This window comes from Schistosoma mansoni, chromosome 4 (genome assembly GCF_000237925.1).
Source record: "Schistosoma mansoni strain Puerto Rico chromosome 4, complete genome".
In the NCBI taxonomy this organism is placed as follows: Eukaryota; Metazoa; Platyhelminthes; class Trematoda; order Strigeidida; family Schistosomatidae; genus Schistosoma; species Schistosoma mansoni.
The window spans coordinates 17,825,314-17,841,047 of NC_031498.1; the positions used below are offsets into that span (position 1 = coordinate 17,825,314).

General features: G+C 37.4%; 1 protein-coding gene across 1 annotated transcript; it reads right to left on the reverse strand.

The window, feature by feature from the left end:
• Positions 1–5,418: 5,418 nt before the first annotated feature.
• On the reverse strand, positions 5,419–9,664 carry Smp_155790 (hypothetical protein; the record flags this gene model as incomplete). The annotated part of the gene is made up of 2 exons (XM_018797028.1): positions 5,419–6,517; positions 9,634–9,664. 2 exons carry the CDS (start codon positions 9,662–9,664, stop codon positions 5,853–5,855), a joined length of 696 nt encoding a protein of 231 aa, XP_018652111.1. The 3' UTR covers positions 5,419–5,852.
• Between the last annotated feature and the right edge of the window lie 6,070 nt (positions 9,665–15,734).

A 15,734-nucleotide genomic window follows, 5' to 3' on the forward strand; every position in this document is an offset into this window, starting at 1 on the left:
ACAAAAAACTGGACACACTGATGAAAGCAATAGATAGAATTATCAACCAAACTATTTATTGTGTACAAAACATCTTACGCAATATTTAATTCGTAACAATTATTATTCATGAAGTTCTGTATCAATGAATCTTATGGTATGTTGTTCTTAAAGTTGATTGGTTCTAGTGTTATTATTTTATGATAGATGGTTTGAAATCATCGATCTTTAAGTATGTGCCTTTTTTTCTCGACTTATGAATCTAGTTCTAAGACAAGTTGTCAATAGTTTTTATTTGAAGAATTATGCTTAATGCACATGGAGAAGTCGAATATGTATCTAACATAGGATAAATGTAGGTATCATTACCAAGGTTTGACTTGATAATTTCTAATAAATTGAACATTGGGTAGATTTTTATAAATAAATATATTTGTAGTATCCCAATGAATATAAAAATTAAATTTTCTGACGTTTCATGAGTCAGCGTAAGCCACTTCTTCAGAGAATAAGTAAGCAAATCAAAATTAACCCAAGTTTAAATAGTACAACGGAGGAACACAAGACTATTAATTTTTGTACTCATTGGAATATTACAAATATATTGATTTATTTATAACATACGATCATAGTGTAGAATGTATTCATTCCTAACTTTGAAATACTGGTTTCAATCGAACAGGATACAAAAATGGAAAAAATATGTGTGGAAGAATTAAATAATAATGATTATAGCAACAAAAACAATAGTAGAAACCATTTAAAATACACTTATGATAAATTCCATACCTCTTAAATACATCTCACAATATTTTTAAAGAACACACAAGTTGCAGCAGTATTACTAGTGATTTCTTGTACCTTATCTGAGGAGTTATGTTGAAGTGACAGAAACTAAACCTCAATAAATATAACGTTTGTTCTATGGTTTTATTTAAATGTCTTTTTATTCCACTCAGTCCGACTTTTAGGAAGTAGTTCTTAGTATGGTGTTAAAACAGTGTACCTAAGTCGTGTTCAAACTGTTAAACATGATGTTACAATATCTTATTACTGATTGAACAGCGATCTCCAATATACTTAAACACACGGTATGTATAGCAAGTACACTAAATCATTCAGTGATAACAAAAATACGAAGTAGAACTGTCGAATATTGCCATTCCTGAGAAATGTACAGATCTATTTGGATCATAGTAATTTAAAATCGATATTTTATTAATAGACATGTTTGATAACGCTAAAGTTAATTGGGATTGGGATAAAGTGTAACGGTTTTTAATATAAGACAATCAGCACCACCTAACTAACATTACTTAGCAAATTTGAGTAGGTTAACTCGGTTCATATGAAGGTATTGACTAGGACTCCAACGAAAAAAACTTTGAACGTGTGTGGATATAGATGGGAAAATGCTAAGAAGGGTTTAAAAAATCTTGTCAATCTGGAAGTTCTTACATTAACGATAGTTACCAAAGTCTAAAATCATTAGATTTCATATCAAGTCAACGAACTGATGAAGCTATCACTTTACACTTACAATTTTGAAGTATTTACAACAAAACTACTGATCAAAATTATCATGTTCATCATGCACTAAAATACAACATAGAACGGTTCTTCAACAACTCAATAAATTCCTCCAAGCAAAATAAGTACTAGAAAAACACAAAAAGTTATCAGTGGTTTATTTCTTTTCAATAAATAAAATTTAGTCATAAATGATCACTTTGTTTTAAAACATTTGTTTTATGAGAAATGGTAAACTTTCGGAACTGCTTCACAAAATCTGTCGTTAAGTAAGTATTTATATAGAACATTTGAAAATAAACACATCTTATGAAGCGGTATGATTACGGGTAAGCAAGTTACACGAGTTTAACTTATTGTAATCAAATAAAATTATTTACTGGTTAAATAGAGTTGGGCTTGGATTAACTCATCTAAGCAACAAATGTGTAATGTAGCTTGCCATTTCTAACATCATATGCTGAATTGATACATATATTAACAATAAGAGGATGTAAGTAAAAATGTTATTGATCAACAATGAATGCATTTGTGCTATTCAATAAAATGTAATATGAATATAATAGTCACCTCACTTGTATTCCTTTACAAAGTTGTTATTGACAGAATTTTTTCCATTACGTTTTTCTCTAGATGGAATAATTGGATAATATAACACCCATCTGCATAGGATAGATGATTTTTGTTCTAAAATAAAATCCTACCCTCTCCCATTGAATCATTATGAATCATAACAACTACACGTCCGACTAATATTTCATTTATTCACATCTATGTTTATGTACCCAGGTGCTATTTTTCTACTATTTAGATATCATGCCTCTTTTTCAAATTTAGGATTTCATTTTTATCCGCTTCCTCCAGTTTACATTCATTCTACAATAAAACATTTCGAAATAGAAAAGAGATAAACAAATCTCTGTTCATTTTAAAGTCATTTTTTTGTTCAGTGGTTCCTTTTTTTACTTTTTCGCTCCTATTAACCAACCTATTAACATAATATATAGGCAAAATACTTCTTGATTATGACTAACTTTACTGTTGTTTGTTTATTTCCTCGAATTACTTTTTTCCACCATATTAACAAAACAACACTCATCCATACTGATAACCTTTATTTTGTTTTGCTAACTTTTGTTTGCCATTTTTCTGTCATTTGTGTGCGCATGTCGGTATTGTTCTTCATCGCTTTTTGTCTCAGGTTACGATTAAAATGTGTAACCTGATATTCCCTCTTTCTCTTTGTATGCACACAAATATACTTATCTATAAAATACGTAATAGACAAAATATATTCGAAAGTGTAATTAATATTTCTTAAACGTTTTTCCCCACTCCTTTATTCCTTTTGTGCGCCAGAATATCTGTTTTACTACATTTTGAGGTCTCTTTTAAAGTATAAAAAGAGATTGATAATAATACCATTGTCATTCTAGTAAATATATAAGAGACATACAATAACAAGTCTCGTTTTCAGTTAAGCATTTTATTTGAATCATGATTTTATGATGCCATAGACGTGTATTGAAGTCTATACGAATATTTAGTCATCAGCTTTTTAGCTCAATTATACAGTACAATTAACAAACAACAAATTTCGGAAGTAGAAAGTAATTGATTCGAAGGATGAACTTCTATCTGATATAAAGACGGTTGTCACGTGTTGTTTGATCACACTATGGAAGGATACGTCTCGAGAGGCTTGAAAATAAAACTAAGTTGAGGGTGATCGTGAATAACCGTATGTGCAAGAACTAGAACCCCAGGCACAACTGCTTGAAGTCGGTTATACATGACCTTTGTCAGTACTTTCAGATGTGTTAGCTCCCTTTCACTGGCGTTCGAAACCTGTAGGGCAGGGTGTGTTATTCTTGAGGTCTACCTCTCTTAGCTCCCCTCTTTCGTAGTGGGGAGACGTTCATTTTATGGGGTAAATACCTTATTGTCACGTCCCTGTAAATTTGCTAATACAACTTTGCCCTCTGACTTTGCAGCTTTTAATCTTTAACGCTCTTCAACCCGGGTGGTGTGGTAGGGGTTAAAGTAACGAGAGTTTCAGTCAATATAGCTCAGTTATCATGATAGGAAAGCTCGAAACGTACGCCAAAGTAGGTGCTACGCCGTTTTTTCCTGAAATTGAAATCCGGACCTTGGGTCAAATAAATACCGTACAACATGACTACTAGCCGAGTGATTAGATATATTAATGTCCATAATGGTATGATTGTTGCTTATTAGATAATTAACTACTAGCCAAGTAGGAAGAAAAAGACCAATGTTGACCGTCTGCTTAACGTTAAAAATTCAGTGTTGTTATGAGTTAATGGTCTTATCATGTGGCAAATCTTCAATGTAATTTATTAAGATGCTTCTTCGCAGGTGCAGTACAGTTTCACTGTCATCTAATGTATATATTTTTCTAATTGACATCTCACAAAATATACTCACTTTTTTCATATTGAATATACACAGAGACTTAATTTCTGGAACATTTAATAATTTGACAATGTAATCGAAATCCATCACACACATACTAACCAATAATATCCAAACATTCCCAGGACTTGACAAATAACGTTGGAATGTCACCATTTTACGCAAATACTTGAAATAAGTCCCTTTTTACCGATGTGTGGAGGAAAATGCAGGTTAGAAATGGCTATTCGGTACAAATTGAATATTTTGGATGAGAAATTTAGTGTACGATCAGCCACAGAGGTTATGTAACTAATTAGTTGCTGCGGTGATTTCGTCATCAATGTTAGCTATCCAATCGATGTATTTTAGCCAAAAAATTTCCAACTTAAATTCCTACATCATCAGTAAAGTTCGCTGGATTTTTTAGAGGTAAAAAATCCACAACTATGCTGTTTTGGTGGTATGGGAAAAGCTGAACCTCTACTCATTCAGCATCTTTCCGTGATCGGTGGTAATATCCTGTGAGAAACGAACAAAATTTCACCGCAGCTGCATCCAGATATGTTGTCTATTACTGACCTAGATTGGTTAGGCGGTTGCAGACAGATTTTCGAGTGATTGCATGGACCAAACCTTTTTGTTCAAGTATTCAACCAACAGCACAAAACCTTACCACACATTACTATCCCTTTACGATCTTAATTTCCTTCTCTACTTCCAACAAAAATATTTATTAACTTCTTACAAATCTGCGACTGCACCTTCTGAAACCAGTATACCAACTGTGTGTTATAATTGACGCCCGCATGCTACTCTAAGCTAACCAGTAAACCCCCAATCAAGATTTTTGCATCGCGAGCCATGGGCGTGTCATTCATGAGACAAATGGACAGGAGTGTTTGTTCATTTGATTTCATCTAACCAGTGTAATGAACTCACACAAATCAAATGAGATTTGTGTGGCGCATCGTGGAACAATGTCGGTAATTAGAGCGGTGCCTTGAAAAGCAGAAACAGTAAGTAGTGATCTCTCTTATATGAGATATATATATATGGAAGTGGAATCGTATTCAATTTCTGCCTTATTAAAGAGCAGATATGCCTAAAATTTATTATTATTCCATTTTCTTGCATTTCCATAATTGAAATTAGGAGAAATTCGAATACATGCATTACAGTTTCCATTATTTTCACACTAAATTTTAACAGATGGTGTAACTGTCACAATCACAAAGTAGAACCTGGTATATATGTACATCTGTTCAAGTTGCCATTACACAGCAAAGAGAGATAAAACTGTCAGGCTTAATCCCAAAATAGTAGAGGTAGTAACAGTATCATCGGTAGTAGAAAAGACAAGGCGTCGAAGATACGACTAAGGAAAATATAAATACACGAAATGGCATTTCCCTGGGTAAAATTTGGTGGAACGTTACAGGTTGGTGAATGAAAACCTCACCTCGAAACTCCTACCTAAAGCCACACCCAGAAGAATTATGTATTCAATTTTTAAACATATAAGGATTACAGACAACTTTTCTAGTGGGATATTAGTTTTTTAATGAAACACCAGCTTAGGCAGCAAAGATATAAAGATATTTGGTAACAATCTATATAGAAAAACAAAATACTTTTGAAATATTTTTAATAAATCACAGCTATTAAGCTGGTAGCAGGTGGGAAGTATATGAATGTTTAAGATATTTAAGAAAGAAATTACATAGGATGAGCAATGAGTACAGAAAGACTCGTATACAGGTAAAGTATGCATTCATACTTATGGGTAAACAAATGCCAATGGTCGTGATAAAATTATCTAATAATGTCAAATATTAAATTGACTGGCAAAAATCACTTTAAGAAACTACAAAAAGTGAACTAAGTACCGTCTGATGATAATTGAAAACTGGTAGGATAAAGATGTATCACAGACTTTCAGATTGTGACTCGCTATCGATCAAACACACAGATGATATGGCACAGTCGCTGTGGGCCAAACGTGAAACTGTGTTAGGAACATGGGGCTGCAATGAGGATTTGAACACAGGACAAGATGATCCCAAACTTAATGATGATGTCATGGAATCAGTTAAATTAGAAACCACATAAGAAGCGAAGAAGTCTTTTAATCCCTGTCCAAGAGCAGAGGAGTCACAAATAGCATTGCGACGTCGTCTAAAACGATTGCGAAGTACGGCTGGAAGGTTAGGAATAGAGTCAAGCTGTCGAGACTCAGAAACAGGATTTGTTGGGGCTTCCACAACAGCACTAAGCGTTACAGGAGTAGGTGGTGGGCTCGGAACAGGTGACGTTGGTGGACCAGGAGGCATGGAAGGGTGGATAAACGGTGCTGATACCCCATAACAAGAGGCTAAACTGCACGAGCTACTGCTTTCTAGTGAAGGGGGATTCGATGATAAGCGTTCAGGAGAACCATTGAGCGAACTGGTTGCCATACAATCAACTTTAGATGATTCCTCAATACATGGTGACAAACGAGAAGTATGTGAGCTCCAGTTACGCCGTCTGTGTCTTACTCGGCAAGTACTTGGTCCGTATTTCTTGTTAGTGCGTGTTAAAACGTTTGTATCTAGGAAAAAAGAAAAAGGGTTTTAATCCAACATACTTTACTTCAGTAAACAACTTGGTTGTTAACCTTTAGCATATAACACAAAAAAGAGTCGTCACATATATTGCTAATGAGATTTAGTAACCCCCGTAAATGTTCTCATAGTTACTTGAGATACAGGCATTATCATAGTATTCGTGATCACACGACGTTACGGATCGTAACAACCGTAAATTATAGCTGATTGGTCTATGAGTATTGTATACCTAATCCTTAGCGCTGATCAAATTCCCATAGATCAAACTGATGAGTTTCAACTGGCGTGAAAGCTGGGTCTAGTGCGAACCTGTTATGACAGTCTTTTCACTTTTTACACGTATGTGGGACATTAATTTACCTTAGACGAATATCTACACTAGATTTCCCACCCAGTGTCTATTCTACAGGACTTCAACACAACTCGGATCAAGAACGAGATTAGCCTGACTATAACGTCAATATATTTCCACACCAAAATCCGACACAATCCATCAACAAGGAACAGTCAATCAACAACAGTCAGGATAGGGGAATAGATAACACATATAACACCTCTCATCCTATCTAATGTCTGACTCGGCAAAACAACTAATCATTGTCATTCTCGCCCACACATCAGAACCACCCAGTGTTAAGGCTGTCAATTTAACTTGATAACTTTATACATCAGGAAACATATTTGCTTTGTTATAAATAACGTCTAATTTGAAAACTGGTCGAGTTAGAGCCTATGGCGAACTGTCATCAGAACTGATTACCACAAGTGGCGTTCGTCAGGGCTGTCCACTCTCCCCATTCTTGTTTAACTTTGTCATTGACTTACTTTTAGAGATAGCACTTTCATCAGCTAAACCTCCAGGAGTTGAACTTTTACCAGGAGACTCACTTGTCGACTTAGAATACGCCGACGACATAGTTTTACTCGGTGAAGACGCTGACAACATGCAGAGTCTTCTGACCACTATAAGCAACTATGCAGGCATGTTCGGAATGCGATTCTCTCCCTCGAAGTGCAAAATGTTACTTCAGGATTGGGTTGCATCGACACCTGAACTAATGATAGGGAGTGAAGTAGTTGAGCGTGTAGACCACTTCACTTATCTTGGAAGTCTCATCAGCCCTTGTGGTCTGGTATGTGACGAAATCTCAGCACGGATACAGAAGGCTCGTCTAGCTTTCGCCAACTTGCGTCATTTATGGCGTAGGCGAGATATCCGTCTAGCAACCAAAGGACGGGTTTACTGTGCAGCAGTTCGCTCCGTCCTACTCTATGGCAGTGAAACATGGCCAATAAGAGTAGAGGATATTCGTAGGCTACTAGTGTTCGATCATAGGTGTCTTCGAAGCATTGCTCGTATATCCTGGGACCACCGGGTAAGTAATGCAGTTGTTAGGAAACGAGTACTAGGTAGGGATGGCAAATCGATTGATGAAGTAGTGAAACTTCATCAGTTGAGATGGCTGGGACATGTGTTACGTATGCCCGACCACCGACTGCCCCGACGTGCAATGTTTCAAGGTGTAGGAGTAGGTTGGAAGAAAGCTAGGGGTGGCCAGACCAAAACATGGCACAAATCAATGAAGTCACTGACAAGTGGACTGGGCCATGTTGGTAGGTGTAGACTACCTGGTTGGGATTCGCGAGATGACAGCAACCGATGATTAGAGACCTTGAATGACATGGCTCAAAATCGTTTGCAATGGCGAAGATGCATCCACTCTTTGTGTTCTACCAAATTCTAATCTTCTGAATTCCTCATGTCTTTATCTTTTTCTCTTTCCAAATTTATTTCACTGTACTATACTCCTTCAATAATTTCTTGAAACCCCTAATCTTTTGGATTTCTGATTATACTCCTACTACTTCTACCACTATGGGATTTGAATCAACAACTGCATCTCTGTGCTAATGTGGTATGGCAACTCGAACTGATGTACGTACGTACGAAGTTCTACGTTGTGACTGACTGACTGAATTTGAAAACTCATAACACATCCGGCTCTCCAGAGGAACTTATTGTAGACTTGTGTTTACTTTGTTCTATAGATATAGGCGCAGACATATTTACTTGAAAATAGATATAAGAATATTTTAAAGTGGTTGAGGTCAGAGTTCACAAGCGATTAAGAGTTTCGACGCTAAATTATGACCAATACTACAGAGTCGGTTTCCTGATAGATAAATAGTAAAATATTGGGTTGTTGAGAACGATAGACAGAGAATTGAAACATAAATAAACCTCAAGTAATGTAGGCAAATGAAAATTATAGTTTGTGCAAATACATTTCAAATCTAGCAAAATCAAACTAGACATCGTCCTTTAGTTTATAGTTTGTACTTTAGGTATATTGATTGGCACGACCGATACTGACAAACTTTGGAACGAAACAGAAGAGGAACTCCTAAGAAACCAATCAAAAGGCAAGTTTAATCCATGCGGCATGGGAACTCCATTCATAATAGATAATCAAAAACTGCAAGAACCCAGGAAAAATACCTCCAGCAACTGATTCACAAGGTCCTAAACTGGTTTACCTCATACAGTTGGAAAGTTATGGTTCCGAACCAGGCCACACTACTTCACAACACAAAGAACCAATAATGTCTAATGCAATCCTATCTGAAACGCATGAGCGTGAATAGGGTTTGGTAAAAAGATGGTGAACTAACTTACCTTGACCAAAAGTTGTGTACAATCGGTCAGAAGTGTTTTGTAGTTGAATAAGCGGACAACCTACTTATCTACAAAGTGAACTCACATGATTTTGAATAAGTGGTTTGTGGTAAACTAAATTGCTGGTAGCCATACTAACTATACAACAGCATAGAATTTGCAGGTAATAAGAATCGTGGTTGCTGAGTAATCAAACAGCATTTATAAAATGCATTGTAATTGGTTAAGGAATACCTGATTTCCCTAATGCAGAACTATTACTGTTTTAAGTAAATTGAGTTGAATACAAAAGGAAGCTATGAATGAACATTTGCAAGCTAAAGGTAATATTAGATCTAGATCCAGAAATATCAAAAATCTGGTATAGTAGGCAAAGCCTCAAGATAAAAAAACGGCTGGCTAAAAACGCTTTTAGTGGCCTACCTCTAGATGCATTATTGTAGGTAACTTTCATAGCTAAAAAGTGACCATTTTCGTACAGGAAACCTTGCAAACAGAGCCCGCCCTTGTAGCGTATAAGACGAATACCCTCCACTAATCCAACGAAACCTACATAAAGCCCTACAAAGGGAATGTAATGAAGTAAACTTTTGAAAAATTCAGTATCTATATTTACATGAAAATTTTTTCGCTAGGATTTGATGTCGTTATCAGTTAACTCTGTAGTACCTTTAGTAAGAAAAGGGCAATAAAACGTTGTTATAATAAAATGATAAACCAATAGACTACTTGATTCTTCGGGGTTTTAAGTGTGCTGCATGGGCCATGAGGGTTAATGAATATACAAAAGTATTTCTTTAGACTGACAGGTAGATGTTTCAAGTGAATATGCGTTTAACGCTCGTGTTTTAAAAAGAAGTTGTAGCTGTAAATAAATCCCCAAAATCAATAGCTCATTAAGTGTTCGACACTGGATGCTGACCACATTTTTTAAGTGGATTTGTTTAACTGAAGGCTTTCGGTCATGTATTCGTGCCAGATCACGTTTCGAACAAGCGTGGAACACTGCTCTTACGTCCAGCTTAGAGTAAACGCTTCTCGATATATTGATAACGTATCAAATATATCTTTCCTACCTCTTGGCATCCGACTTCTGATTTCGATTAGTTGGGGAACGCTTCGTACATAGAAGGTGTTACTGGTAGCTAGTTGCAAAATTAGAATACTAGTCGTATCTTCAAAGTACTTATTTCAAATGGTTAAAATAATGGGTCAAATGGTTGTGGACGGAAAAGAAGAAGCTTTCGCTTGACGGGCTGGTACATCATAATAATATGTTATCCTTAGTCTTCAAGAATAGGTCAAGCTTCCTCTTAAAGGACTCCTGGGAAGTCGCTTGGACTAGCTAAGTCGGCAGCGAATTCCAGCATTTGACAACTCTTACGGAGTAGAAGTTGTTTCTACAGTCTGTTCTGCTATGTTACCCCTTAGGTTAGTACTGTGACTAAGCTTAAGAAGATGTTTAAGGGGATGACCAGAAGTGTTAAGGATACTGTAAGTCATAAAAATGTCACCTCTAAGACGCCTGTACTCTAACGCGTAAAGGTTAAGTGATTGGAGGAGCTCTTCATAAGGTTTGAATTTGAGTCCTCGAACTGATTTCACGGCTCGACGTTGGATACGTTCCAAAGTGTCCTTGTCATTTTGGAGGGAGGGAGGAAATACTATGTTTCTGTACTCTAAATGGGGACGAATAAAACTGTTGAAGATGATGTGGAAAGTTCTACCGTCAAACTGGCCAAAATGCGCTTCAATGTTACCAGTACAAGGTTTGCTTAAAATCCGTTTTTGTCACAGCGTACGATTTCAAGTCATAGGGTACTAACACTCCTAAATCTTTTTCGACTTGGGAAACTTCTAGGGGGGAGTTTCCTAGGTTGTAAATACAGTCTGCAACGTGTCGCAGATGGACTACTTCATACTTTGAAGTGTTGTAGGTAAGTCCGTTGTCGTCTGCCCATCTTTGAAGTCGAGTCAGATCCTCCAGAAGTGCTAGTATATCATTTTGGTTTGGTATCTTTCTCCAAAGTTTCACATCATCAGCAAAAAGCAATAAGTCAGATGAAACTTGTTGTGGAAGATCGTTAATGTAAATCAAGAAGAGAAGAGGTCCTGGTATTGAGCCCTGTGGGACCCCACTAGGACATTCCATAACCTGAGAGAAAATGAAGTTAACCCTGACCTTAAAATGTCGGTTTTCTGTATATGAAGCGAGCCAGTCAATCAGGGGGGTTCGATACTCAATCGTCTAAGCTTATTGACAGGACATATATGGTTGACCCTATCAAAAGCGTTTGAGAAATCAAGGTAAATGACGTCAACCTTCCCCTTGCTATCAAAGATGGTTGTCCATCTATCCACCGCAGTCAGCATGTTGGCCATACAAGGATGGCCCTTTCTGAAACCATGCTGTTGGGGTGAGAAGAACTTTAAGGACAATAAGTATTCGTGTATACTGTCGTATATTAGAGACCCCATAGTTCTAGAAGGTATGGTTAAAAAGCTATTGAACTTGTTTCACTGAAATAAGCGACCCACCTACATTCTGTATGATTGAAAATTCGGGTATATTATCATGATTATATTCTTAAATAAATTAAATAGGGTTAGGGAAATAACATGCTTCGGGTGGTAGAACCCAGTGTTTACATGTTTTTCACATGCTAGTATGAACCGGTTCATTTCTTTCTGCTGCCTTTTCGTTGTTTTGCAATGGTTCCATGTATTTAAAACTGTCAGATGGGTGGCAATTCAACTTTCTGACTGTATTAATTTTAGTAGCTGTGGTGTTTATTTGTGAATTTGCATATTTTCGAGCTTGAGTGACTGTGTTTGTATCCGGACACTGGGCATCCTAGATACCACTGTAAAGAAAGGTAAATCCCCAAAATCAATAGTTCTGTATGTGTTCGACATTAGATGCTCATCACATTAGTTTTAATGGACATACCTAGCTGAAGGGGCTCAGTCATGCATCCGCACCAGATCACAAGTAGAAACTCCGTGCTCAACGTCTCCTGCGATCATTAGCCAGTTCACATTAGTCACTTCTCGATATATCGATAATCTATCAAATATATCTTCCTACCTCCTCGCTTCTAACTTTTGATCTCACTATGTGGGCATAACAGTAGCTTGTGCTCTCCCTATCTATCCCTCTTATAACCGACCAATTCAAAAAGCCTGCCAATATAGAGACTATAAGCATGCTGACCAGGACCTCTTGCTCTCAGTGACCAAACTCTCAGACTGGGATGGATTCCTCTCATGTGATAGTCTCATAGATGCCATCAACATATTCTATTTGATCGTTAACTCTTGTCTAGATTCCTGTGTACCAATTAAAACGTACAGGTTTAGTGAACCTTACGAATTATATATACCAATTATATATACCAGCTAAAACAAATAAATATCGCCTACAGAAACGTTAAGTCAAACGACTTCACGGTAGTTGCACAAATAACAATAATTTTTAACCAAATTAAACAGAAAGATAGGTTAAAAGCCGTTACCGAAGAGCCTTTAGCACTTAATACTAGTTAAAAAGTACAAAACTTGACTTCCTTTCAATAAACGCGCTAAATCAACTCAAAATATTGATATACCATGCATCCTGCATAATAGCATGATCTATCTCCTTCACATGCTTGAATACTAGTAAGGCTATAAATACCCTTAAGGTTTCGAGAGGTGATGGAGCAAACGGCATCTCACCTTTTCTGTAGAAGTATGGTGGTCCAGATATTCCACTTCCTCTTCTAAGGCTGTTTACTCTCTCTATGGAATCAGTTTCATTCCCTCCTGTTGGAATACTGCGTACATCATACCAAGTTACAAATCTGGAGATATGACTGACACGAACAATTATCGGCCGATAAATATTACTCCAATTATCTCTAGGATTATGGAAAAAATCATTGATGACGAACTTTCCAACTTTTTACTCACTGAAAAAATTATCAATGATACGCAACATGGATTTCTTAAAAATCGATCTTGTATGACATGACACTGTGACCTCTTTAAATTAGTCTATTGTCTACGTAGTCAAGGATATCTAATATTAGTGCTATACCTGGACATTTCCAAAGCCTTCGACATGATCAACCACCAACTTCTCATACGCAAACTCACATCTTATGGGGTCCAAAACCCTTTGCCTAGTTGGTTTGATTCCTTCCCTAGCAACCGACATCAAATAGTTAAAATTAACTCTTTATTGTCGAACACTGTCCCTATAAGAAGTGGTGTAATACAAGGTAGTGTCTTAGGCTTATTGTTCTTTTCAGTTTTTATCAGTGATAATTGTGAGTGTTTTTGTGTGGGTAAGCCCCTTTCGTATGTAGATGATCTTAGAGTAGTGTATTCATTTTCTCCACATGAGCTGGAAAATATTCAAAATTGCATCAGCTTTACAAGGTAGCACAGTGGTGCTCAAAGTGACACCTGGAGATTAATACAGCTAAATGTGAATGGATATGCTTCGATGATAAATCATTCAACTTAGATCTTACCATAAATGGTAAATTGTTATCTAGGTTACATACAGTAGTAGACTTACGACTTAGGCACTCGTACGACTTGTCGTTTACAGAACAGATATTGAAACAGACTTCCAAGTCTTAAAGTCTTATAGGTTACACAACTCAGAACCTTTTTAACAATGAATCACGTATTTCTATGTACAAAGTTTGTGTTCGACCACCCCTAGAATACTGCACGTTTATTCTTCGTAGTGCGCGCATCAAGGACAAAGTAGGGCTGGAATCAGTACACAGTCGATTTACACTCCGTATTCTTGGAACTGACTGTACCTTGACTTATAGTTCTAGATATGATGAACTTCGGCTCGACCTTTAATGGAGGAGGAGAATCAAACCAAATCTTCTTACTCTTCGAAATACCTAAGAAACTATCCTTTACGTCTAACCAAGCAATTCAAAATGCGGAAACTTATTAACCCGACCTTTGCTGCTACCCCAGCCCCAATAAGAAATAGAATAATTGAACAGCTCAAGAATGATGAGAAACGTTGATAAGATGTCTTTAAAAGAGAAATTAAAAAGCTTGAGAAGTGCAAAAAACCAAATTTTCTCCCAAAGCTGCAACAATGAATTCACTATTTATTTGTTGATTATCTTGAGACATAGTCCCTCAAACTGCACCAAAAACACTGACTAGTAGAGTCAACTAACCCGATCATAATGATGGACATTACTAACGGTTAAAGGTGTTCACACTACAGTATGAAGAGTTTCGAGTTGCGAAACCTCATATAGTTGATTTCAATACTTCGGTCCAAATATTCCCCACCAACCACATAATTCACAGGTACACGGTCCTATTTGAGTAACCATGAAAACCTAGGGTAAAGCAACTGCAAACATCTAAGTGCTTCACACAAATATAATAGACAATTAGACAGTTCAGGCCAACAGTGAATTAAAACGTAACACGAATTGTAGGTAAAAGCATTACTCCAAGGTTGATTTATATACAGGGACTCGACCGTTGCTGCTACCTTGACGTGGTGGTCGGGCTTGCCTATCGTGATGACCCAACCGAACTATACTGGCTTGAATAATCGCTCCTCAACGTCCTATCCTACGTAACAGGTTGGTTGAAGATCGGTAAGACCACAAGCAGCAAACCCAAGGTCCGAAGTCGTACTGCTGACTGTACAGAGGTGTGACGGCAGTAACGCGTTTCATTCAGACAACCAACATAACAGCGATGCTACCTTCCAACAAGGAAGTGTTGGGTTAGAATAGGTCGACCCTAAAAATGCACGTCTCGTTTTATCCCACGGATATCCGTCTCTGGTGGTAAGGTCCTAACAAGTACGAAGCTAACACAAAAATTACTCACAAAAAGGTCATCTGTAACCGACCTCAAGCAGTTGTCCCTTGGGCACTTCGGTCACGCTCTCAGGTCACTGAAACCGCCCCTAACCCAATTTCCTTTTCAGGTACTTGTAGAAGAACCCTTCCACGGTGTGGGCAGCCGGGAAGTGATAAATACACTCATACCTCAAACAGCACTCAAGATCACTGTATTCATGATCAATCTCCCTCTTAAACTCTTACTATTCCTCCCATGTCGACTCTCAACTCTAAACTTCGTCTTTTGACTTGCTCCTCAAGTGTCACCATGGTCAACGATCCCAATGCGCGGATCACTGTCCTAGGTCTACTGGAACCTCGCCCCAAACTAATCATTGGAGCCTTCAACGTATGCACCCTATGTCAAGTCGGTCAGCAGGCCTTGTTGTCTAAAACCCTAGAATCTCGTACCATTGATGTGTTCTGTGCCTATGAAACACGCACGCAAGATCCTTGTGTGACCATTCACTTGACCTCACCTTGCCAAAACAGGGAGCCGATGAGATACACACCCTCCGTGTATCTGGCCACCAGATGGCTAGTTCTCGTGGACTGGCGGGTGTAGGCATAACACTGTGTTGAGTACGAGGGAAGGGTAGGCACTGTTAGAATTGATCTCCGTTAACATTCTCCTATGTG